Genomic DNA, 24,665 nt, shown 5'->3' on the forward strand with positions numbered 1-24,665 from the left:
AAACACTGTGTAAGGAGCTACGAACCCCCATTTGCACATACCGTTATGAGTGGTGACTGTAGGAAGCATGCGCCAAAAGGGCTGGGGTAGAAAACGATCAGCTTTTAATATGTCGGGCTCCTCCAGTCCAGAAAGAGAAAGGTGGTGATGGTTTTTCTTGTATTCAGGGGCGTATTGGAGGGTTTACCCACCATTTGAAGTAAGGCAGAGACGCACCTAATTTCAGAACTGTATCAATCAATGAGGGGAAACAAGGTGGGTACACAACTTGTATTTTAAACTCCTTTGTACAGTATTTTGGTTGTTCCGTTTAGCTATAGCTAGCCTAGGCTATGATAATTGTTAATGAAAACTGAAGGGTCTTAAACCTATAGCCTATGATCTAGGCTTTATTAGAAGCATGACTTAACAATGAATCAATCCCCATATTCTAAGTCTTAAAAGTGCACATGAAAATAAATTGGTTGGAGAACCATGTCATTGTATTATTTTATTAGGTAGCCTACAGTATGTAAGGCAGAGACAGGAGAGACAGATCCAAATACATTAAGTGACTCCATAAAAGTGACTCACTAAAATAATACAATGTCTATCAAGGTAAATGATATGGCCAAGTAGGCTTTGCTAAATAAAGAAACAGGGGTGACATGATAAACAAAATAAGATCAGACTGACTGGCATGTAATCACATCACAATACACACATCCTAGCTGAGCTCAGGCCAGAGAGTGATGTAAAGCAGAGGTAAGCAGTTGTGATCAATCTTAATGTTTTTGAACAAGTTGCACAATTATAGTCAAATGACTACATGCACAACTTCTTTACTTCCTGAAATTAGTACAGCTTCTTTATTTCCTGTCCTACACCATTGGATGAACTGATTAATCAGGTGTGCCTGATCATTGTTGTGACTGCAGCACACCTGACATTAATCAGTTCATCCAAGAGTGATGACAGGAAATAAAGAAGCTGTACTAATTTCAGGAAGTAGTGGAGTTGTGCATGTAGCCCATTGTTTTGAACATGCAGGATCAAGTTGGTGGTGGTAGTAGTAGTTGTAGCACCAGATGTGTATGGTTTCTATGAGGCAAAAAGACAGGAGATAGTCAGATTAGGCAGGCAGTTAGATAATACATCTATCAATCAAACAAACAAACATTTTGCTTAAAGCATGGTGGGTAAATTCAGTTCAAATGTCAATATGAAACAAGACAAAAAAGGCAATATTTCCAAGATTTAACACACAACTAAAAGCACTTCAGCTGTGTGTTAATCTTGGAAATATTGCATGTAGGCAGCCTACACCTGTCAGGTTTAATCATCATTGCAGTGGGGAAAATGTTTTTAACAGGATGGCTTTAGGCAGAGAAGTTAGGGAACTATCAGTTGGAAGAGGTGGTGAGTAGGCTGAGAAGGGTCAGATAGCCTATTATTTAATGGGCACTAATATGATCAAGAATTCAGATATGCAGTAACAACAATAACAGCATTAAAGATCAAACTGGGCCCAGTTGCACAAAGCACCTTATTAGGTTAAGATGTCCCTTCGAGTCAGAGTTAAGGTGTCCATAAAATAGAATGGGCTGCACAAATCACCCTTAAATCTTCTCCATAAGGTTAAACATTTTAAGGAAAACATAAGCACAAGATTTAAGGGTGTTTTGTGCAGCCAATTCTATTTTATGGACGCCTTAACTCTGACTCGAAGGGAAATCTTAACCTAAGGTGTTTTGTGCAACTGGGCCCAGATAATGAGATGCTAAACAGGAGTTTTTGCATCTGAATTTACGATGGCAAAACATGCATGATTCAATTGCTAGAGTTTGCTACTAGGCTATATAAATTCAACCTCGCTAGGTGCATGCGCCATTTAGCCTACTACATTGTGTTACAACGAAACAAATGAAAACATGCTATAATAACACGCTGTGTTATACTTAAAATATATAGCCTATAGGCTAATTTGGGGGGGGAGGCACGGAGAGGTGAAAACTGCAGCGCAACATGGAAAAGGGACATAAAATCACACATTTCTCAGATAAGAAACTGCTGGTAACGAAGTTTAGATTCTTGTCAACAGAATACATGATTTCCAGAGCACTCACTTCAGTTAAAGACGGTGGAAAAGCACTGCACTCTGGCATGCGGCTGTTGTTCGTCTATCTGGCAAATTGGCAAAAGGGCGTGTGGTCTCACATAGACTACATTTAAAGGAGGAGCAGTATTGATAAGAAGACAGAGGATCAGATTGAAAAATATGATATTTCAAGTTATTTTCAGTTGCCTCGTGCCAGAGATCAATGCTCTTGCCAGTTCTTGTAAACCGTGCAGTCTCAACTATCAGTAGCAGCGAATAGTTCAACGTTTTAATGAGCAACAAGTTAATGTGAAACACTTCAGTTCAACTAGCCACGGATGTTGCGTAGTCATTCATTATAAGGTGAGTTGACTTCAGTAAACTGGAGTGGACTGGTGGCGAAGAGGGTTAGGTGCATGGGTTACAGTGTTGGAACCTTTTGTATATGCTGATCGAAACCCGCAGTGAATCGCTTTTTTTGCATTAATCTTTTTAGCAGTCATCGCTGCTCTGAAAAGCTGTAATAATCGTGGACAGGCACAGTGGAGATTAAAAGATGGTAAAAAGCAAAGAAGAGTAGTTCTCATCCGCCGGAGACTTCATTGTTTCATTGTGGAGTTGTGGTGAATCTGCAGGCAGAAGTGCACAACAGCAGCTGCAGGAAGTAAACAACAATCACATGCACGCGCATGGAGACAGGATAGTGGAGCGACCAGTTAGGCTGTCACTTCCGCGGTATGAACACCATGCACCGATAAATAATGCTGTTTCTTCTTTAAATATGAACAAAAACGCACATTAGGCTACATGCCTGACTGCGGTGGTTGAAGGCGACAGACCAGAAGTGGGTCTGTTTACTTCCGCGGTCAACTCCATGGGTCAACTGGGGCAGCCTGAAAGTAGCCAATGAGTGACATCCTCCCAATTTTCAGACCCGCCTTGACGAGCGGCCTGACAGATTGCATTTTCATTTTCATTCTGTCACAGATAACGCACGAAGTGAACCTGCAATACACGGGAGGCGCTGTTTTGCGGTTTTCCATTTGAATAGAGTACATTGCAAAGCATGTTCAGTCTTTGATAATGTAATGTCGAATGTCAAACATGTAATGTCAAATACAAATCCATTTTCATTTGAATTGTGACTTACATAATGCTTGCAGGGATGGAAAATTAGGCTGGATTTTTTGGATTGCATTTACATTTCCACATTTAAATGACAAGTTTGATATAGTCCATTGAAAAGCAGTATGACTAAATTCAAATGAAATGTCAAATACCATTTAAATGATCATTTGACATTTTCTACAAAAATGCATTATAATTTGAATTGTGACTTAATTAATGCTTGCAGAGATGGAAAATTAGGCTGCATTTTTGGGATTGCATTTTCATTACCAAATTTAAATTACCATTTGAATATAGTCCATTGTAGAGCGGGCTATGGACTTTGAAAATTAAATGTCAAACAGCTTGTCATTTTAATTCTTATATAGTCATAGAAAGCCCTTACAAGTATATGAAAATGAAAATGAAAATTGGATTATTCCATTTTCATTTTCATTTTTACTGAAATAACACACACATGTGTTGAAAATGATAATGTCATTGAGGAATTACATTACCATTTTCAAGTTTAAATTATCATTTGAATTGAGTCAGCTATGGGCAGTCTTTGATAATGTAATGTCGAATGTCAAACATGTAATGTCAAATACAAATGCATTTTCATTTGAATTGTGACTTACATAATGCTTGCAGGGATGGAAAATTAGGCTGGATTTTTTGGATTGCATTTACATTTCCACATTTAAATGACAAGTTTGATATAGTCCATTGAAAAGCAGTATGACTAAATTCAAATGAAATGTCAAATACCATTTAAATGATCATTTGACATTTTCTACAAAAATGCATTATAATTTGAATTGTGACTTAATTAATGCTTGCAGAGATGGAAAATTAGGCTGCATTTTTGGGATTGCATTTTCATTACCAAATTTAAATTACCATTTGAATATAGTCCATTGTAGAGCGGGCTATGGACTTTGAAAATTAAATGTCAAACAGCTTGTCATTTTAATTCTTATATAGTCATAGAAAGCCCTTACAAGTATATGAAAATGAAAATGAAAATTGGATTATTCCATTTTCATTTTCATTTTTACTGAAATAACACACACATGTGTTGAAAATGATAATGTCATTGAGGAATTACATTACCATTTTCAAGTTTACATTATCATTTTCAAGTTTACATTATCATTTGAATAAAGTCAGCTATGGGCTTCCATACGACGAGGTGTACATTATGTAAGGGTTAATGCACGACGAGGTGTACATTATGTAAGGGTTAATGCAAGACGAGGTATACATTATGTAAGCGTCAATGCACGACGAGGTGTACATTATGTAAGGGTTAATGCACGATGAGGTATACATTATGTAAGGGTTAATGCACGACGAGGTGTACATTATGTAAGGGTTAATGCACGACGAGGTGTACATAATGTAAGGGTTAATGCACGACGAGGTGTACATTATGTACGGGTTAATGCACGACGAGGTGTACATTATGTAAGGGTTAATGCACAACGAGGTGTACATTATGTAAGGGTTAATGCACGACGAGGTGTTCATTATCAGCTTCGTGGAGGTAACCATCCTCGGCTTCGCTTCGGACGGTTCACGCCTTCGCATCGTGCAATAATTACTGATAATGGACACCTCGAAGTGCATCAACCCGCTTATACCATGGTCACTTGCCAAATAAACAAAACAAGACCATTCATTTATATTTCTATGCATTTTGCAATCAAAATCTATTTTTCATAACCTAGCATATGAGTTGAGAACCGGCGAGACAAAATAGTCCCCTCAGCTGCTCAAGATTATCATTGCAGAAAATGGCCGCTTAGTGCCTGCACCTGGCAGAATTTCTAGACCATAAACTAACTAATAATTTGACCAATTGTATGTAACATACAAAATAAAGCAAACGGCAATGTCTAAGAATGCAACGCCATGTAACTAACTGGCTGTTAAACTCGCATTCCAGGGAATTACGTTAACGTCCCCAGGTCTTAAGATGTAAGTGGTGCTCGGAGGAGACTGAAAACCATCTGAAGCTTTCTATGTTGGAGTCCAGGTATGTTTTGTACAAGGAATTCTCTCAGTGTGTTGCTGTTAACTGCCCATTTTGTTGTTTTCTTTTTGTTAATCTCATCTTTTTCCTCTTCGACTTGATTTGTATCAGTGATACCGGCAGCGCGCGCTCTTACAAAGCGCCTGGCTGGCTTGCTGCAAAGTTATAAACAGAGCTGGTTTGACAGTTGACAGCTGAGAGCCGGCTTCTGTCAACTGACAACATCAGATCTCCGAATACGACAGATTTCTAAATAGCCATTATTTTTAATAAACTGAGCACACAGGGGTAATCTAAATAGTTACTTTCCACTTTCACAGTGGACTTTTAGATTTTTTTTTTCTAAAGTTATAAAAGTGCCATATTAACCCTTAACGGTGGTATAGAGCTCAAGCGGCTCTGTCGTGATCCTGGCGCATTGATATAAACGATGAACAGACCATTTGACTGGAACTACTTAGCTAGGTGTAAATTATCACTGTCCATTACCAGTGTTGGGAAGTAACGAGTTACTAGTTACTCGTTACTGTAATAATATTACTTTTTCCAAGTAACGAGTAGTGTAACGAATGACTATAGAATATAATAATAATATTACAGTTACTTCAAGATAAACGAGCTCGTTACGTTAGTCGTTACATCTTTTGTTGAGTCCATTCTGTGATGCCGCTGCGCTGCAAAACGACACGCAGTCGGCATTCACTGATCACAAGCAGCATGGCTTTAACGCTCCCAAAAAAAGGTGACGTCACCGCAGAGCCCATTCAGAGCACCAACAGGCAGGCAGGCACACCTGACACCTCCCTCTCTGTCCTGCTGAGCCGAGGAGGAAAATCCGTGGCTGCGGATATATTCCCATGACTTTGTTTTTGTCGGGAAGAAAGGTGACACGATTGAACATCAAAGTCAAATGTAAACGGTGTCCAGGACAGGTAGGCTACTAACACTCTTTCCACTGTGAAAAACACGAGCTCAAACTTCCTAACGTTAACGTTACGAGACGAGAGGACAGCACAACAGAAACCGGAAAACTGTTAAAATACAGAGATAACGTAAAAACTCACAAGCTGGTGGACATCAAACATTGCTGTTATTATTGTCAGGTTAATGTTAATGTTGCAGAGCTAACGTTATTTGTGACACAAACTTGTTAAGCAAAGATGTAGCCTATACGTTTGAGCCAGGTGTGCTCTTCATCAAGCATCTCTGTAGGAAGCTGTGCTCTGGCAAAGCGATTAGTTTAAATGGAACGTCACATAATAGACCTAGTTCACACATTCGCACTGCAAAGTCTGCATTTTGATGAGAAAAACGCTATGGGCCTTTTTCACAACGGCCATTTGTGTCTAGCAGACAGAGGCCCCTATCGTTGCATCGGCGCTGTTTCTAGGCCGAGCGCCTGGCGCAGCGCAAATCAGTGGGCGTGGACCAGCGCACTTGATATCGTCGTGCTGGCGCTACACGCAGCCTAAAGCATTACAACCACGCCTTTTAAGCGTAAAATTATGCACCGTCATGCTCATTGGATAAGTGCAATAAACGAATCGCACGCTTGCCTTTTTAGCTCCAATTCCAGTGGTCCCGCAAAACCTGACGAAAGCCAAGCGCTCTGCCCCCCCCCCCTCCCTTCATCCAGTCTGTCTGTCTCCATTATAGGCTATTATTCCATATTATTATGCTTCTCAAACCAATCTAACTGCAGTTTAAATACTGCAAGCATGTAAATACGCTACACTATAGCAAGATCAAAGTGAAAAGAATGTTCTAAAGGCATCAGCTAGAAAAATATAGCCTACTATATGATGAGATTAATTTTATATTGGTGAAAGTTTGTCCAGAACGATATCGTTTTCTCTCCCCTGCTGCAGGTAGAATGATGCACATAAATATACCCTACATTATGTAAAGTCATTGCATAAATGTGTTTTTATTGTAAAACTAAATGTGAAGTAGGGCGAAGTTATTGGAGCGGACATCACAGTATAGCACATGACAGTAGCGTTCCGCTAACACTTATCTAAATCACGTTAAATCGACAAGGGATATATATAGGCCCAGGAGGACATATATGTTTCACTTAGGGTGGTGTTTTAATTTCGATGTTTTATTTGGTCCAATATTGAAATGTTCTACAATTGCAGGCTGTGTTACCATTACACATTATTTTAGATCGACCTTTTATATCTATTTCGCCTCATTTGGTTGCTATTTAGTAGCGAAATGGAGTACCCAATTGCATGCTGGGACATTCACAGGCAGTGAACTTATAACTGCTATTTCCTATAGGACGTGTGTTGTGTCTGTCTGAGCGAGGGAGTCAGAGAGAGACAGTCGTATTGTGCCTGTCAGACTGAGGAGAGAGGGAGAGAGTAACACAGAGAAGGGTGACAGAGGAGAGAGCCAGAGGGGAGGGAGAGAGCCAGAGGGGAGCGCTCCGCGCAACTGGCTGCACTGAATAGGCCTGCTTTTCAAAAGCGCAAGGCGCTAAATTTACGCCAGGTCGGAAGATATCAGTAGGCCGGTATTTAGCGCCGACACGCCCACTTTGGCCCATTCTGGGACTGCGCCACGCCCATTCGGCCTAAAGCGCATTTGGCAGCGTAAAGCCATATTGATATCGTCCCAAAACAGGCGCAAGGCACGTTTTTTTTGCGTTTGAGGCCCGTTTTAGCGCCGAAGGCCTGTGGGAGAATAGGGGCCAGAGTATACACAGGTGCAACCAACTAACTAATTAAGGCTCCAGCACTGGAACACCTAAATGGACTGGAAGTTGGAAGCCCTAATTAACATCTTGGTGCACCTGTGTTACCTCCTGCCTTTTAGACACAAAATCGCTGCAGTGAAAAAGGCCTATTGCCATTTGTGTGGAATGTAACGGAAAAGTAATATAACAAGTATCTAACGAATTACTTTTGGCATGGAGTAATAAGTTAAGTAATAATATTACTTTTGAAAATAGTAACGAGTAATATGTAATATATTACTTTTTTAGTAATGAGTGCCCAACACTGTCCATTACCACAAATTAATGGACACCCTGCAGCCAATCAGAATCGAGTATTCACCCAGACCATGGTATAAATCGAGAAAAATCATTATTATCCTTATTGATTTCAACCTTATCGTCCAGCCCTATTTTTGGTATAGCCCTCCCTGGACAAAAATGCACCAGCCGCCACTGGGGCAATGCATGCACTACAGCAAAGATACACACCTGTTCTATGTTTGTCAGTCAGATTCAGATTCAGATTCAGATATCTTTATTTGCCATTGTGTAAAACACATAGGAATTTGTTTTGACATTGACAGTGTGCGCATTCCTTAATCTTTTCTACAAATAACACCAAGACAACAACACAAACATAGCACAGTGCAGGAGGTATAGATATAAAGTAAAGTGCAGAGTTAAGGAACATAGTGCAAAAATGTCCGGTGACACTGCCTAGGGGGCAGGGGTGGGAGGGAACCCAGAGGCATTTAGCAGCCTGGCGGCTGAGGGGAAAAAGCTCAGTCTATGGCGGACCTTTGTAGCCTTCGGCAGCCGCAACCGTCTCCCAGAGGGGAGCAGGGTGAGGAGGCCGTGGCCAGGGTGGGAGGGGTCGGCCATGATCTTTCTCCCTCTCCTCAAAGCCCTGGAGTCATGCAGGGACTTGAGGGAGGGCAGAGGACGGCCAATCACCCTCTCCGCAGAGCGTATCACCCGCTGCAGCTTGGCGAGATCTTTTGCAGCTGCAGCAGGGAACCAGGTCAGTCCTGCATGTGTCTGACAAGATGATATGAGCGTGTGTCTGACAAGATGATATGAGCGTGTGTCTGACAAGATGACATGAGCGTGGGTCTGACAAGATGACATGAGCGTGGGTCTGACAAGATGATATGAGCGTGTGTCTGACAAGATGACATGAGCGTGGGTCTGACAAGATGACATGAGCGTGGGTCTGACAAGATGATATGAGCGTGTGTCTGACAAGATGACATGAGCGTGGGTCTGACAAGATGACATGAGTGTGGGTCTGACAAGATGACATGAGCGTGGGTCTGACAAGATGATATGAGCGTGTGTCTGACAAGATGACATGAGCGTGGGTCTGACAAGATGATATGAGCGTGTGTCTGACAAGATGATATGAGCGTGGGTCTGACAAGATGACATGAGCGTGGGTCTGACAAGATGATATGAGCGTGGGTCTGACAAGATGATATGAGCGTGGGTCTGACAAGATGATATGAGCGTGGGTCTGACAAGATGATATGAGCGTGGGTCTGACAAGATGATATGAGCATGGGTCTGACAAGATGATATGAGCGTGGGTCTGACAAGATGACATGAGCATGTGTCTGACAAGATGACATAAGCATGTGTCTGACAAGATGACATAAGCATGTGTCTGACAAGATGATATAAGCATGTGTCTGACAAGATGACATGAGCATGTGTCTGACAAGATGATATAAGCATGTGTCTGACAAGATGATATAAGCATGTGTCTGACAAGATGATATGAGCATGTGTCTGACAAGATGACATGAGTGTGGGTCTGACACGAGCGTGGGTCTGACAAGATGACATGAGCGTGGGTCTGACAAGATGACATGAGCGTGGGTCTGACACGAGCGTGGGTCTGACAAGATGACATGAGCGTGGGTCTGTTCAGACAGCGACATGGAGCTGGTGGACACTTGGCTCTAGGAGCCAGGCTTCACTGTCTACTCAGCAGGACTTGAATTAATATATGTCACATGCTGCTGTGTAGAGGGACTTTCCATCTCAATTGTTAAATGTGTGTTTTGTTTTATGAATCAACCTAAATACACACTTACATTTCCTCACACCTGGTTTCAACCTCTGGACTCCACCATGGTCCACTCTGTGGGAATAAACAAAGTCAGACCATAATATTCTCTTTGATGATGAAACATGAACATTATGCTTTAATCTTTAAGTCCATAAGTGTCCTTCGCGTATAAGATTGATAATCAATAGCTGTCCTACAAATATTGACTGACTGACTCCCCCACTGTAAGAAAGGGGGGGAAACTCTGTAACAAAATGTATTTGTTTTAAAACACAAAATATAGCAATTGGTGTAAAAAAATTAAAAACAGTTGCGATTTTTTTATTGGGTTAGACATCCCCACCCCACCCCCCAGTCCATCCTGCCCCCCTTGAGCAGCAAACCTAGTGCAAACACTGGTGCTTCCCACATAGCACACACCCCCTCCCTCCGCTGAGAGCAAGGACTGTTCGATAGGGTCCACTTGTAGTAACTTGTAGTTGTTACCAGCGTGTAACAGATCTGCCACAGGTGGGCGGAGTCAGCAGTTAATATTAAAATGGGCCTTATATTGGTAAAGCACATTATCATTCATGTGACATCATGTGGTGACTTCTAGCAACTTTCTGAGCAGCCATTAACTAGTTTCCTTGGAAAAGAGTTGGCTACACTGCAGGCCAGCTATACAAACTAGGTTTTACCTAGATAGTTTAACTAGATTAAGTTGTATGAACTGTCTGAACACCCCCCCCCCCCCCCCTATGCCCCTCCCCACCCCCGCCCCCAACAACTGGGTTAGTGTGAGCTATGTCAAAATCCCATGAATACATGATACATACAGCATGTTACATCTTAAACTGTTTAACATTGACTGGAATATAAGGTAAAACGTCTATATTACTTCAATATTTTTGACAGTTTTTTTTTAATGGGAGCAAACGACATGTTTTAAGCTTAATTTTGATGTATAGGTTACGGATGTTTGAAAAAAAACTAGCTGCCACACCAGGCTTTCAGAATAATTGACTCGGGTACGTATACTCTCATCCTTCTACAGTAGGTAATGTTGCCTCTCCATACCTGAGAGAGTCCAGTCTGCAGTGTGGATCCTCCAGCCTAGCAGAGAGCAGCTTCTCTCCTGAGGCTCCTGGATGATTGTAGCTCAGGTCCAGCTCTCGTAGATGGGAGGGGTTGGAGCTCAGAGCTGAGGCCAGAGAAGCACAGCCTTTCTCTGTGAGCAGGCAGCCAGACAGCCTGCACGTGCGCGCGCACACGCGCGCGCACACACACACACACACACACACACACACACACACACACACACACACACACACACACACACACACACACACACACACATAGTAAATCCCTCAAAGTTGACTAGCTGATCCACATTGTGGTTTAATTTGGTCCAGTTTGAGTTCATTCTCCACTCACTTTTGGCCCAATCCCACCGCAGCTAGTAGCGCGGTCCCGCTCCGCTCGACTCGACTTTTGGTCTCATCCCACCGGTATAAACCGGCCCAGCTCGGTTAGATTTGGGGCTGAGCTGGGCTACTTTTAGTACCTGCCTCGTCGGGGTTCTATTCTGTCAACCCGGGTCCATACCGTGACGTGAAAACATTGTAGGCGACTGATTGGTCAGGCAGAATCGTGTTTACTCTCTATATCCTACTGACTGTCAATGCAGCGCTGCATACCAGTTTACCTTCTTTTCTCTTCTATTATGCTTTTCTATCAGTCTTTTGTTTTGCTGCCTTCGCCTCTGGTGAAATAAAATCGGCGCGGTGGTTTCAATTGTCCAAAAGTCCGCTGCTCTGAAGCGCTTGTGTAGTTAGTGCTGCGTCGGCTCCGCTAGGCCGCAGGCGCCTGGTGAAGCCGCGGTTTTGCCTGGTGAGAGGCCGCGGGGGTAGAGGCTTCACTCTAGCGCAACCCCCGTCCCTCGCGCCCGTCCCTCGTGCAGCGCTTGTGAGTTTTGACTAACAACAAAGTGATATCCATTCTCCTGGTCGATTGTCACTTTTGCCCATGTACACTAACACCCGCCCAACATGCTGTGATGCTATGAGCTGGCTGCTCAGGCCAGGATCAAGGACTGTGATCATGCCAGCACTGCTCTCTCTCTCTCTCTCTCTCTCACACACACACACACACACACTGTAGGTAATTTAGAGGCACCAGTATTTCATAAACAGTTTAAAAGTTCTGTGTATGGATTTAATTGTAACGTTATGTTATAGCCTATTTCAGAACATGGGTGGAGGGCAGATATGCGGTCGCTGTGACGACCAGGTGTGGGCGGGGGCAGATGAAGGGCGGTCGAAGCAGAACGTCCATCGGGTTGAAGCAAGTAGAGCCGAGTGGTGACGGGCTGTGCAGGGCTGTAAAATGTGGTGGAATTGAGCCATTAGTGAGAGAATATCAGAAGTCCTTTCTGGTATTTTATGTGTCAACACTATATCTTTCATTTATTTTTTGTACATGTTCTCATGTTTATACATATAAAATATATGTATATATATTTTTTCTTGTTCATGTTCATAACTGATCTGATCAACTGATCTGTTATCTCTGACATGGTATGCTATGTTTTATTTGTTATGTCATGTTGTTACGTTATGTCTTGTCATGTCTGTCAGGAGTATCGCCTGTGAGCTTTTAAGGTGTTGGGTAGGCTGTGAAAATGAATTGTCCTTCTGAGATAAATAAAGTCATCTGAATCTGAATCCAAGGAGAGGAAACAATGAAATGTCGTCATGGAAAGTAATTGCACAGCACTCCTGTCTGTATTTTAGCTCTGTAAATATCTCATCTGACTTGCCATTTGAACTGTCATAAGAATGCCTTTGTTTTGTTTCTACTGTGCGAATAAATAAAACCTAAAACCTAAAAACCTAAATTCACATAGACTAGGAAGTCTTGGTAAATATTGGATTCACACTTGGTTTTAAAATTACATGAACAGAGATAATCCTCCACATGATATGTGTTTATGTGAGCTGTACATCATCCTGCTTATTACACGGCTACTTACTAAATAAATCAAAATGCATCTAGGAGAGGCACTCCCATTGTTAATTTGATTATTAAAGCAACAGCATTTACTGGACTTCTTTCTGCAGATTCATATGACCCACGGCCCTGATACACAGAAATAACAGACTGTAGATGGCTGATCAGAATCAAGTATACAACAAAGCTATATAATAATTGCTGATAGTAATATGTATGTAAAGCAAGATTTAAATGGTCGTCTGTTGAACACGAAGAGGAATACTGACCTGAGAGTCTCCAGTCTACAGTGTGGACTCTCCAGTCCAGCAGAGATCAGCTTCACACCTGCATCTTTCAGGATGTTGTCACTCAGGTCCAGCTCTCTCAGACTGGAGGACTGGGAGCTGAGCACTGAGGCCAGAGCTTCACAGCTTCTCTCTGACAGCTGACAGCCACTCAGCCTGAAGAAGAATTAGTGAGACAGATATGCAACATGTTTGAAAATGTATATATCTTCTATTTAATATATTTGATCTACCCAGTTATGTATGAACCTACAGAGCTTTATTGGAGGCTTTGACCACTGGCAGCAGCCTCAGAAGAGCCTTGTCTGAAGCGGAGTATTTCTTCAGGTCAAACACGTCCAGAGCTTCTTCTGATGACAGTAAGATGAAGACCAGAGCCGACCACTGAGCAGGGGAGATTTTGACTATGGAGAGACTTCCTGATCTCAGGTATTGTTGGATCTCCTCCACTAGAGAACGGTCATTCAGCTCATTCAGACAGTGGAACAGATTGATGCTTCTCTCTGCAGAGGGATTCTTCTTGATCATCTTCTTGATGTACTGGACTGTTTCCTGATTGGTCTGTGAGCTACTTCCTGCCTGTGTCAGCAGGCCTCGTAGGAGACTCTGATTGGTCTCCAGTGAAAGGCCCATGAGGAAGCGGAGGAACAAGTCCAGATGTCCATTTGGACTCTTTAAGGCCTTGTCCACAGCACTCTGGTAGAGATATTTTAATGCTGATCTGTCTCTGAATAGCATAGACCACCAGGAGGACAAGGAGCCTTCTGACAGCAGATTGACACCAGAGTCAATGAATGAGACCATGACATGAACAGCAGCCAGAAACTCCTGAATGCTCAGATGGACAAAGCAGAAGACCTGGTCCTGGTACAGTCCACACTCCTCTTTAAAGATCTGTGTGAACACTCCTGAGTAAACTGAGGCTGATCTGATATCAATACCACACTGTTTCAGGTCTTCTTCATAGAATATCAGGTGGCCTTTCTCCAGCTGTTCAAAAGCCAGTTTTCCCAGAGAGAGAATCATCTCCCTGCTCTGTGTCCAGTGTGGATCTGTCTCAGTTCTCCCATGATACTTGACGTTCTGCATTTTGGACTGAACCACCAGGAAGTGAATGTACATCGCAGTCAGGGTCTTGGGCAGGTTTTCTGTGTCACAGGTTTTCAACAGATGCTTCAGAACTTTAGCAGTGATCAAGCAGAAGACTGGGATGTGGCACATGTTGTGGAGGCTCCGTGAATTCCTGATGTGGGAGATGATTCTGCTGGCCTGCTTCTTATCACTGAATCTCTTTCTGAAGTAGTCCTCTTTCTGTGGGTCAGTGAAGCCTCTCACCTCTGTTACCATATCAACATACTCAGAAGGGATCTGATTGGCGGCTGCAGGTCGTGTGGTTATCCAGATACGAGCATGGGGAAGCAGATTCCCTTTGATGAGGTTTGTCAGCAACACATCCACTGAGGTCGACTCTGTAACATCATCCAGGATCTCTTTATTCTTGAAGTCTAGAGGAAGTCGACACTCATCCAGACCATCAAAGATGAACATAACTGGGAATTTGTCAAACCTGCAGATTCCTGCTTTTTTTATCTCAGGAAAGAAGTGGTGAAGAAGTTTCACCAAGCTGAACTGTTTCTCTTTCAGCAGATTCAACTCTCGGAAAGTGAATGGAAATATGAATTGCATATCCTGGTTGGCTTTGTCTTCAGCCCAGTCCAGAGTGAGCTTCTGTGTTAAGACTGTTTTCCCAATGCCAGCCACTCCCTTTGTCAGCACTGTTCTGATTGGTTCATCTCTTCCAGGTAAGGGTTTAAAGATGTCTTCACTTTTGATTGTGTTTTCTGGGCTCACTGGTTTCCTGGATGCCATTTCAATCTGTCTGACTTCATGTTCGTTGTCAGCCTCTCCAGTCTCTTCCTCTATGAGGAAGAGCTCTGTGAAGATCTCATTCAGAAGTATCGACTTTTCTGAGTTTGTCATTGCCTCAAACAAATGCTGAAACTTCTTCATCACGTTGGATTTGTGTTTAATCTGGCACTCGGCAAGTGTCTCTGAATGAATAAACAGAGAACAATAAGGAAATAGTATAGGCAATTATGAGTAATGCTAATATTTTTTATTGCATAAAGTCCCATTTTATAATTGTCCCATTGCTTACCTTTGGGTCCTGAACTGGTTTTTAATAATCGTTGCCGGAGATCATTCTTGAGGATCTTCCTCAGAACCTCTTTGGTCACCTCCAGAGTGTATTCACTGTAGGTCTGGAACATGTGATCTACTGTGTCCAGCCTGTCTGCCTTCTCCAGGCGGCTCTTTGGGATGGCTGGGAAGTCTTCGAGGATGCCACTCTGCTGCAGGAACCACTTGAACTTCTTGAACTCTTCCTTGCTCAAATCCTCCAAAGTTCTCAAGAGCAGCTCTACAGGTGTCGCCATTGTTACTCCCTGATGAGAAGACATTAGGATTAGGTGACCATACTATTGATGCTGTAACTGTGAGTTTGCAGATAATAGTGCCCTCATCTGACTGGCAGTTCTCACTTTTGAATGGCTCCAGTTCCAGGAAGTTAATTTCCCATTAATTTATCCATTGACGTTTCAGAACATTCTTATACAAAGAGCTTTAATCCTGGAACAAAGCCAACATTTGATTTGGAGCCAGAAAGAAGAAGAAAGGGGGGCGTTAAAAGGCAAATTATTTATTTTTTATTGTTTGCCTTTTTTTAAGTTTCCTTTTTTGTGGCTCATAATTGTGTCAATTAGGTCAGAAAATGTATTTCCGCCACAGAAATGGCAAATCAAGTTGAGTAGTGTAAGTAATAACAATAATTATAGTAATAATAATAATCCTATAATAATAATCTCTATGTGTGAGTGAGTGGTATTTTTTTATTAGGGACAATTAAAGGAGAATTTCGGTTTTTTACACCACGGTCCTCATTTCCAGCTTAAAATATTATGTTTTACTCACCGAAATAGTTTGGCTTCATTCGGATGCCCGCGGAAGATTTTAGCTCCGAGTAGTCTCCTCAAACAGGCTATAACGAGAGCCTGCGGCGAGTGCGGGGCATGCTGCACACGCTCTCTAAATGACACTTTTTCTGTCAGATCACGGTTCATTATGGTTGTAAATATAATTATTTACCGCCATCACATCTGTGACACCAGCTTATTTCTTGCTGAGAGCAAGCAGAGAAACAGAGAGAGAGAGAAAAGAGAGAGGGGGAGAGCGAGAGAGAGAGAGAGAGAGGGGGGGGGGGTGGAGGGAACGAGAGAGGTAAGAGAGAGAGGGCCGCCGCGCAATTACGCAGTGATGTCCCAAAGCACGCGCTTACTGTAATTAGACGTTTCGTTCATATAGGCTATAACATAGGCCTGCACATCTAAAAATATTTGTTTCTTTAATAGGGTTAGAATGTGTGAGATTTTACTTCTAGCCTATTTCAATAGCCTATGTCAGAAGTGTCCACTCTGGTTAAGCCATTGACTGCGGTCATGCCATCCGCGGTGGAGAAGCAGGTCTTGCATGCATGCAATTGCAGGGAAAGAGGTTACTGTACTGGCCGGACACTACAGGTGTTGTGCCAAAAAGTGATTTGCGTTTTGAATTGGATTAGGGGAACGAGGGTCTGGCGAGGCGGGAGTCTGTGTGTAGCCCGAGGAGGGGTGCTTAAGTGTGGCGTGCGCAGGTTTGGCTAGTGTGCCGGGTGCTGGAGGGGGGTCTCCTCAGTGGCGTGCCGTCCATTAGGCGAACTAGACAAATGCTAGGGGCGCTTGAGCCGTTAGGGGTGCCAGAGAGGGTAATTTTTATTTTTTTTATTTTTTTTACAAATACTTTTTCATGATAATAGGCCTACTATTATTTTACAATAGTAGACAAAAAATAAGCAGAACAACGTCTTAAGTCTTTAAATAATAGTGAAATCATTTTTCTAATTCTGGCTTTCTGGTTGCCTGGGCTGCAGCACTTTCACCATGGTCCCTAATCCATACCACCCCACCCCCTGCGCGAGCGCGCCCCCTTCTACCTGCTCGGAGCTTTTTCCCAGAGTTGGGGAAGGGAGCTGGAAGGTGGGTGCTGAGGGTGCTGCAGCACCCCCTGGTGGCAAGAAATGGGAATTTCGAAATTGTTGGATTTGGCTGTCTTGTGTTTATACCACCAACAAGATGCATTAAAAAACAGTTTGTGCTTCCCAGCTCTAATCTTATTTCATATGCTCTCTCTTCAAAAGTGTTAGTTTCTCGTCATAATCTGGTTTTCCATAATAATAATAATAAGTTCAGTGTTTATGCCTGTGTTGCTGTCTGTTGTAGTGTAAAACGACTAAAGGGAGAGCAGGTGCTTACATGAAAGTGAGTGAGAAAAGGAGAAGATACTGAATAATGACATCACAACAGTATAATCCTAATGTTAATTTAAAATTAAATATTCTTCTAAACATGGAATAAAGTCCAAAAAACGTCAAATTTTCTTCGGCGCTGCCCGCACTGGAGAAGGGCGATTCTGAGCCTGCACTGCAGTGGTGGAATTAGCTGCGATATAATTTTTATTATATTTTCTTTGGGGGCACCAGCAAAAATCTTGCCTAGGGCACCAACTTGGTCAGGCACGCCACTGGGTCTCCTCCGGAGAAGGTAGGAGCTGGACGGGTAGGCAGGCTGGGTAGGTCGGTGCCCTGGGTGTTTTGGACCGGCCATGGGGCTCACAGGGTGGGGAGAGGCAGCTTGGCACAACACCGTCACAACTTTCTCAAAAGCAATCTACTGTTACCTCACACCACAAACCTGTATGGTTGGGAATTATGTAGCCTAATAAAACCATGACAAACAAATTCTCATTTTTAAATCAAGGTTTTTTCCTGCAATGTAGGCTATAGTTGAAAATCAACGTGGCATTCCGAGGAGAGAAGAGGAGGAGGAGAGGTGTTGGACAGAGTGACATCCATGCCATGCGTAAATGTATCCAAGCAAGGATTTCCTGCACTGCGCGGAGAATACTGTCTGCGCTCAGGTGTACGCCTGGCGTAGTGTTTTTATGCCTCCACCGGCGATAGCCAGGCCGGAGGCATTATGGATCCGGGTTGTCCGTCCGTCCGTACGAGGTTCGTTAACGCGATATCTGAGGAACGCCTGGACGGAATTTCATCAAATTTGCCTCAAACATCGACTTAGACTCAAGGATGATCTGATTAGATTTTGGTGGTCAAAGGTCAAAGGTCAAGGTCACTGTGACCTCTCGAACGCCATTTTCAAGCTTGTTAACGCGATATCTCAGGAATGCCTTGACGGAATTTAATCAAACTTGTCTCAAACATCGACTTGGACTCAAGGATGAACTGATTAGATTTTGGTGGTCAAAGGTCAAGGTCACTGTGACCTCTCGAACGCCATTTTCAAGCTTGTTAACGCCATATCTCAGGACTGCCTTGACGGAATTTAATCAAACTTGTCTCAAACATCGACTTGGACTCAAGGATGAACTGATTAGATTTTGGTGGTCAAAGGTCAAATGTCAAGGTCACTGTGACCTCTCAAACGCCATTTTCCAGCTTGTTAACGCGATATCTCATGAAACGGAATTTCATCAAATTTGCCTCAAACATCTACTTAGACTCAAGGATGAACTGATTACATTTTGGTGGTCAAAAGTCAAAGGTCAAGGTCACTGTGACCTCTCAAACGCCATTTTCAAGCTTGTTAACGTGATATCTCAGGAATGCCTTGACGGAATTTAATCAAACTTGTCTCAAACATCGACTTGGACTCAAGGATGAACTGATTAGATTTTGGTGGTCAAAGGTCAAAGGTCAAGGTGAGCTCTCGAACGCCATTTTCAAGCTTGTTAACGCGATATCTCAGGAATGCCTTGACGGAATTTAATCAAACTTGTCTCAAACATCGACTTGGACTCAAGGATGAACTGATTACATTTTGGTGGTCAAAGTTCAAGCTCACTGTGACCTCTCACACACCCAATTTCCAAGCTCTGTAACGCAACATCACAGGCGCGCCTTGACGGAATCTCTTCCAATTTGCCTCAAATGGCGATTTGGACTCCAGAATGAACTAATGCGGAGGCATAAGTCCGCGTTGCGGTCGTTCTAGTTTTTTGCGCTAAGACCTAGGGGTGGGGGAAAAAATCGATACACCACAGTATCGCGATATTTTGCCTGACGATATTGTATCGATATGTGGACGCCAAGTATCGATATTGCAAAAAAAAAAAAATTTTTTTTTTTTTTTTTTTTTTTTGCAGGCCATGCCAGGCCACCGGGCTACTATAAACTTTAGTTCCAAGGCCAGCAGTAAACAAACGGTAGCATATTTTCATTTTGTTTTAACAGTAACAGTTTTGTCATAACAGTAATTTACAAATTCCCCAGTTACTGAATGGGCTGCACAAGATGTTTTGTGCAAGTGAAGTGAAGTTGCATTGTTCAAAAACTACATAAGTACAGTAGTCCACACACACATCCAGTTAAGGTGGACTGTAAGTAGACTGTAACAAACAGTTCAGTTTGTCAGGTGCATGCAACTATGACATGACTTTATGAAAGTTGTTGGTCTGTCTACTTGACAATGTTGCTGCAATAAAATGGTTGAAGTCAGATGTACAGACTGAAAAATTGTTCTTATATAAACCAGATGTTGACAAAGTTTTCCTTTGGGGACATCATTTGCAGTTGAAAAAGTAAGAAATCGCAATATATCGAAATATCGCAATATTCAATATATCGCAATATCGATATATCGCAATATCGAAAATATCGCAGTATCGCAATACTATCGTATCGTGACTCAAGTATCGTTTCAGTATCGTATCGTGGGCATCTGGTGATTCCCACCCCTACTAAGACCAGCTATTTGGCCGCGTTAAAATTGAGAGCACCCAAGGCAATTTTTTCTAACACATTGCGCTGGAACGCCTATTTTGACACGGTCAATGCCCAAACCTGTCTTTGCGCTCGGAACATAGCGACGGTATCTTCGCCAGAGCGCAAAATGACACTTGCGGGAGGGAGATGATAGGCTAGAGGCCCACGGAGGAAAAGCGTGCTGCTCGTCTTTTCACTCCTCTTACCTTTTCTCCTCCCAGAGGGATCCTCAACTTCCGCTGCTGCCACAATTGGCAATAATCTGGCTTTCATGTTGACAGACAACATCAAACAGACAAAATCAGCTGGCTACCGTCTATGTGGTCATTGTGTCCTAAACTGTACTGCACGCGACTGCAGGAGAAAACAAAACAAAGCACAAAAAAACGCTCCACGCGCTGTTTTGTACACAATGGAAGCGCTCTCAACATGATTTCCATAGCGTTCTTATTGAAAAAAGCATGTTGGGTGTGAACGCCGCCTAAAGGTAACTAAACCTAAATCACTTTGTTCAGCTAAAAACCCTGCATGTATATGTACCGTAAATTCCGGACTATAAGCCGCGGCTTTTTTCCCGTTTTTTGGCCTTTTTTGGCCCCTGCGGCTTATATAACGGTGCGTCTTATCTATGGATTTTTTCAGCAAACGGCCACTCGGGAACCTCCAAAATCTATGGATGTTGGTATGAGGCAGAACGAGAGCAAGACAGACATTACGAGAGCGAGACCCTGATTGGATGATGTTGCAAAAAATGTGTCTCGCGACCTGATTGGAGCACTGTGCCACTACGCTCTCTCAGCCACTACGGTAAAACACCCTCCCTCCTCCCTCGCTCCGGGGGGAAAAAGGCAGCGATTGAGCTTGAAAGACAGTCTGAATGAAATTGAATGTAACATTCCCAATTCTATGTATTACATTCTAAAAAACTAACAGCAACATTTTGGAAGGCTAAGCCACACAACTAGCTCGTTGTAATCTAACATCATGCTTCAAAAGATGGAGAACTGGCTGTGTTACGACGATGGCGGCGAGAAGAAGAAGGAAAGAAGGAAATCGAGTAGCAGCACGTAACCTTGGCATCAGGGTGTTGACACAGAGAGCAGACGGCCGAGGTGCCGTTCAGATCCGACTGAAGGCTCAAGTTTGCCAGTGGATCCTGACAGCGTGGAGGAGTGTCAAAACATCCACGATCAACAACGGGTTCCGAAAGGCTGGACTGCTGCGTGATGAAGAGGAGGACGCCGCCAGCTGAGGGCCTTCAGAGGCTGTTCGATTCCGACAGTGACGAAGAGGAGTTCGTTGGTTTTGAGAGCGACAACGAAGGAGAGAGGAGAGTGGCTGACGAAGCCACCCTGAGCCTGTTCGTTTCCGACACTGAAGATGAGGACTTTGGTGGTTTTAGTACGCAGGAAGAAGACGAAGATGAGGATTAATGACTTGACTTTTCTGGTTACAGCCGTGTACTGCACCTTAGCCTAAAAGATGAAGACGAGGATTAATGACTTTTCTGGTAGGCTGATTACCGTATATTTTAAGCAGCCGTGTTACTGCAACTTTAGGCTTACGCGCTTACTGTCGTGTTACAGGCACTTTATTTTGCACTTTAAAAAAAACACATTTAATTTAGCCATTGATATTGCCTCGTCAAGCGCTGTAAGCTTTGTTTTTTGTTATGGTACTACTGTAGGCTATAATGTAGATCAGTGGTTTTCAACCTTTTTCATGCCAAGGACCCCTAAATTTACACAGCACAGTACATGTTCTGTAGCTACTAAATGGTAACACTTGAATACGTTATGCAAATATGCAACTTGTTTTGTTGAAATGTTAATAAATGGGAGCTTCCCCAAACAGCCATCTCTTTTCCGACAATCCCCTCTGTGCACGAACCCTTACATATGGTAATTAAACATCAAAACACCCGCGGCTTATAGACCGGTGCGGCTTATATAAGAAAAAAATAGTCAACTTTGAAGGTGCGGCTTATAGACCGGTGCGCCTTATAGTCCGGAATTTACGGTATACGTATATGTATGTATATGTATATGTATATGGAAGTTGAGTATTGTTGTTTCACCCTCCTCCCCTCTGACCGCAGATACAGACAGCTACTATGCAAATAATAATAATAATAATAATAATAATCGCTTTTAGGAGTTTATGCACTGAGCTATAACTGCCTTAAATAGCGTGGGCAAATAGTTACATACCTGTGTGTTGTGTGATGTGAGACAGAGTGTCACATGCAAAATAATAATAATTATTATTATTATTACAGAGTAGATATTAAATATAGTTTTCACCACATCATGTGGTTGATATTTAAAACACAAAGGGAAGGTTTCCCTCCTGCCCCTGTTCTTCTTCCTTTTCTCCTCCTCTTCGTCACTTCTGTCATCTGTAAGACACCCCCCCCCCCAATCCCATTCACCAGGAACAACTCATCACTGGTCCTAACTAGTAATTTCCTATTCTCGCCACAAGAGTGTGCTGTTTATCCATATTTCGCAAGGTCTGACTGTTTCACTTATCACACTACCATTGCCAAGAATCACAATACAGTAGCACTTGTTGGCAAGTTTAAAAAAAAATCAATTCCTCTCCACTTTTTAGAAAAAAAGAAAAATCCTCGAGTTCAATGTTCCTCTCCCTGACCTGCAGCCGCAATTTGTGTGTGTACTGTACAGTAAGGGTTCAGTAGAGTTGTGTGTGTGTGTGTGTGTGTGTGTGTGTGTGTGTGTGTGTGTGTGTGTGTGTGTGTGTGTGTGTGTGTGTGTGTGTGAGAAAGAGAGAGAGACAAAACAAGGTCCTGGGAACATTGATACGCTCCCGTTCTCTGTGCATCATTGTGTGAACTAGGATCTGGAGTGCTGATAGGCTGTAACAGACTTATTGTTGTTGTAGTATGGCCGTGTCGGCAGAGTATTAAGTACTAGGGATGTCACAATGATGTCACAATGCATATGTATGACATCAATATGATTTTAACTAATAATAATATAGAAAAACAAAGATTTTAAATTTGGGGAAGCAACATTTATTTCGAGACTGCTTATATTGTATTTTGGTATTTTCTAAAATTAGGATACGGAGAACCTGCAGAAGCAAGTAAGTTAGGCTAATCCACACATCTCTTCAGTGTCACCTGAACATGAGGGTTGCTGTGAGGAGCTGGTAGCTTCAGCTCGCCCACTGCACGCACGGCCTCACCCACAGCTTGGCTGCTGTGTGGCCTCACCTGCTCTATTGTCATGCATGCACAATTGCCCAACTTCTGATCAACTTCACTGATCACATCAATCACTGATGACATCAGAATGATGTAACAATGTCTATGACATCATGAGGGGGGGGCGCCCACGGGGTGGTGAATGGGGGAACGGGCACTGCACTAGTCCTATTTAAAGCTGGAAATAAGGTCCAGGGTGTTAAAAAAACAGAATTCTCCTTTTGTATCTCAATATAGGGCCTGCTGGGAAATAATTGGGCTTTTATTTATTTATTTAGTGGTTTATTTATTTATTTATTTCACTCAGAGCGGTTAAAATGTCTTTCAGCCAAATGTATTGAAGTTCGTTGTCAGACCAGATTTCTTCACATTTGACAAAGGAAATAAGATGTGACAACAACAGTCAAACTTGTGGCCTGGTGTTGATCCAATCTGGCAGCACTAATAATACCTGTCAAACATGACATCACCATGTCCTCATCAACATCATGTTAGAAAAGGTTCATTTTGGCCACAAAGTCACAAGATTGGAAATAGCACACTTAACCCTATCATTCAGATTCCCAAGCATCAAATACAATTGGAAAGACGTCATATACTGTAAATCATATAAAATCATACAGTCATACAGTTACATAACACACATGGTTCATGTATCAAATATGTGTAATATGTCCTGGAGCCTTACCTGGTCAACTCACATCCAGGTCAACAGACTTTGTGTGTTCATCTGTCGAGAAACACGGACAGACTTCAGTCCTGCTGTGCTCTGATCGGAGGCTGCTGCTGTCTGTGCCAGCATCATAACTTCACTGCCAAAGTCTATAAATGTCAGTATCACTCTAAACCAGTCTGACAGAAACCAAGTCTGAGGCCAGAGAAACCACAGATCAGATCAAGAGGTGTGGCTTTGATTATGATCGCTGTTTTATGTGACTGTGGGAGTCAAACATGGTAAAAAGCTTGACTTGAATGAATGAATGACTTTATTTTGGATAATGCAAAGCAAACATCCAAGGGATGACATGAAAAGTGTGAACACTTGTTTCCATCATGGTCCCTAGTCTTATAAAAACATGACATACAATTACATAAAAACATCAGGTAGACAGTACAGATCAATCAAGGATCAAATGAACAAGAGACATAAACCAACATACCAGGAGACTCACAATCCCTGATGCAGGTATGTGTGCACAAACAATCTTAACTGCTCAGTCATGTAGTAATCTAAGCTACAAGCAATACATAATCAATGACAGGGAC

General features: G+C 42.6%; 1 protein-coding gene across 1 annotated transcript; it reads right to left on the minus strand.

The window, feature by feature from the left end:
* Nucleotides 1-954: 954 nt before the first annotated feature.
* Nucleotides 955-24,180, minus strand: LOC310789402 (NLR family CARD domain-containing protein 3-like). The gene is made up of 7 exons (XM_083651045.1): nt 24,088-24,180; nt 15,455-15,740; nt 13,550-15,347; nt 13,279-13,452; nt 11,078-11,251; nt 10,044-10,090; nt 955-1,080 (listed from the first exon to the last, which is right to left on the minus strand). Coding segments are annotated over exons 2-7 (2,472 nt in total). The 5' UTR covers nt 15,732-15,740; nt 24,088-24,180; the 3' UTR covers nt 955-1,078.
* Between the last annotated feature and the right edge of the window lie 485 nt (nt 24,181-24,665).

This window comes from Poromitra crassiceps (genome assembly GCF_964638095.1).
Source record: "Poromitra crassiceps genome assembly, chromosome: 14".
Taxonomy (NCBI): Eukaryota; Metazoa; Chordata; class Actinopteri; order Beryciformes; family Melamphaidae; genus Poromitra; species Poromitra crassiceps.

Bases quoted from the DNA above. Each gene is read 5' to 3' on its own strand.
- LOC310789402 (XM_083651045.1), bottom strand. From the start codon at position 15,731: ATGGCGACACCTGTAGAGCTGCTCTTGAGAACTTTGGAGGATTTGAGC. The intron at 15,348-15,454 runs GTAAGCAATGGG...TTATTCATTCAG, and splicing joins AACCAGTTCAGGACCCAAAG to AGACACTTGCCGAGTGCCAG. The intron at 13,453-13,549 runs GTAGGTTCATAC...ATTCTTCTTCAG, and splicing joins AAAGCCTCCAATAAAGCTCT to GCTGAGTGGCTGTCAGCTGT.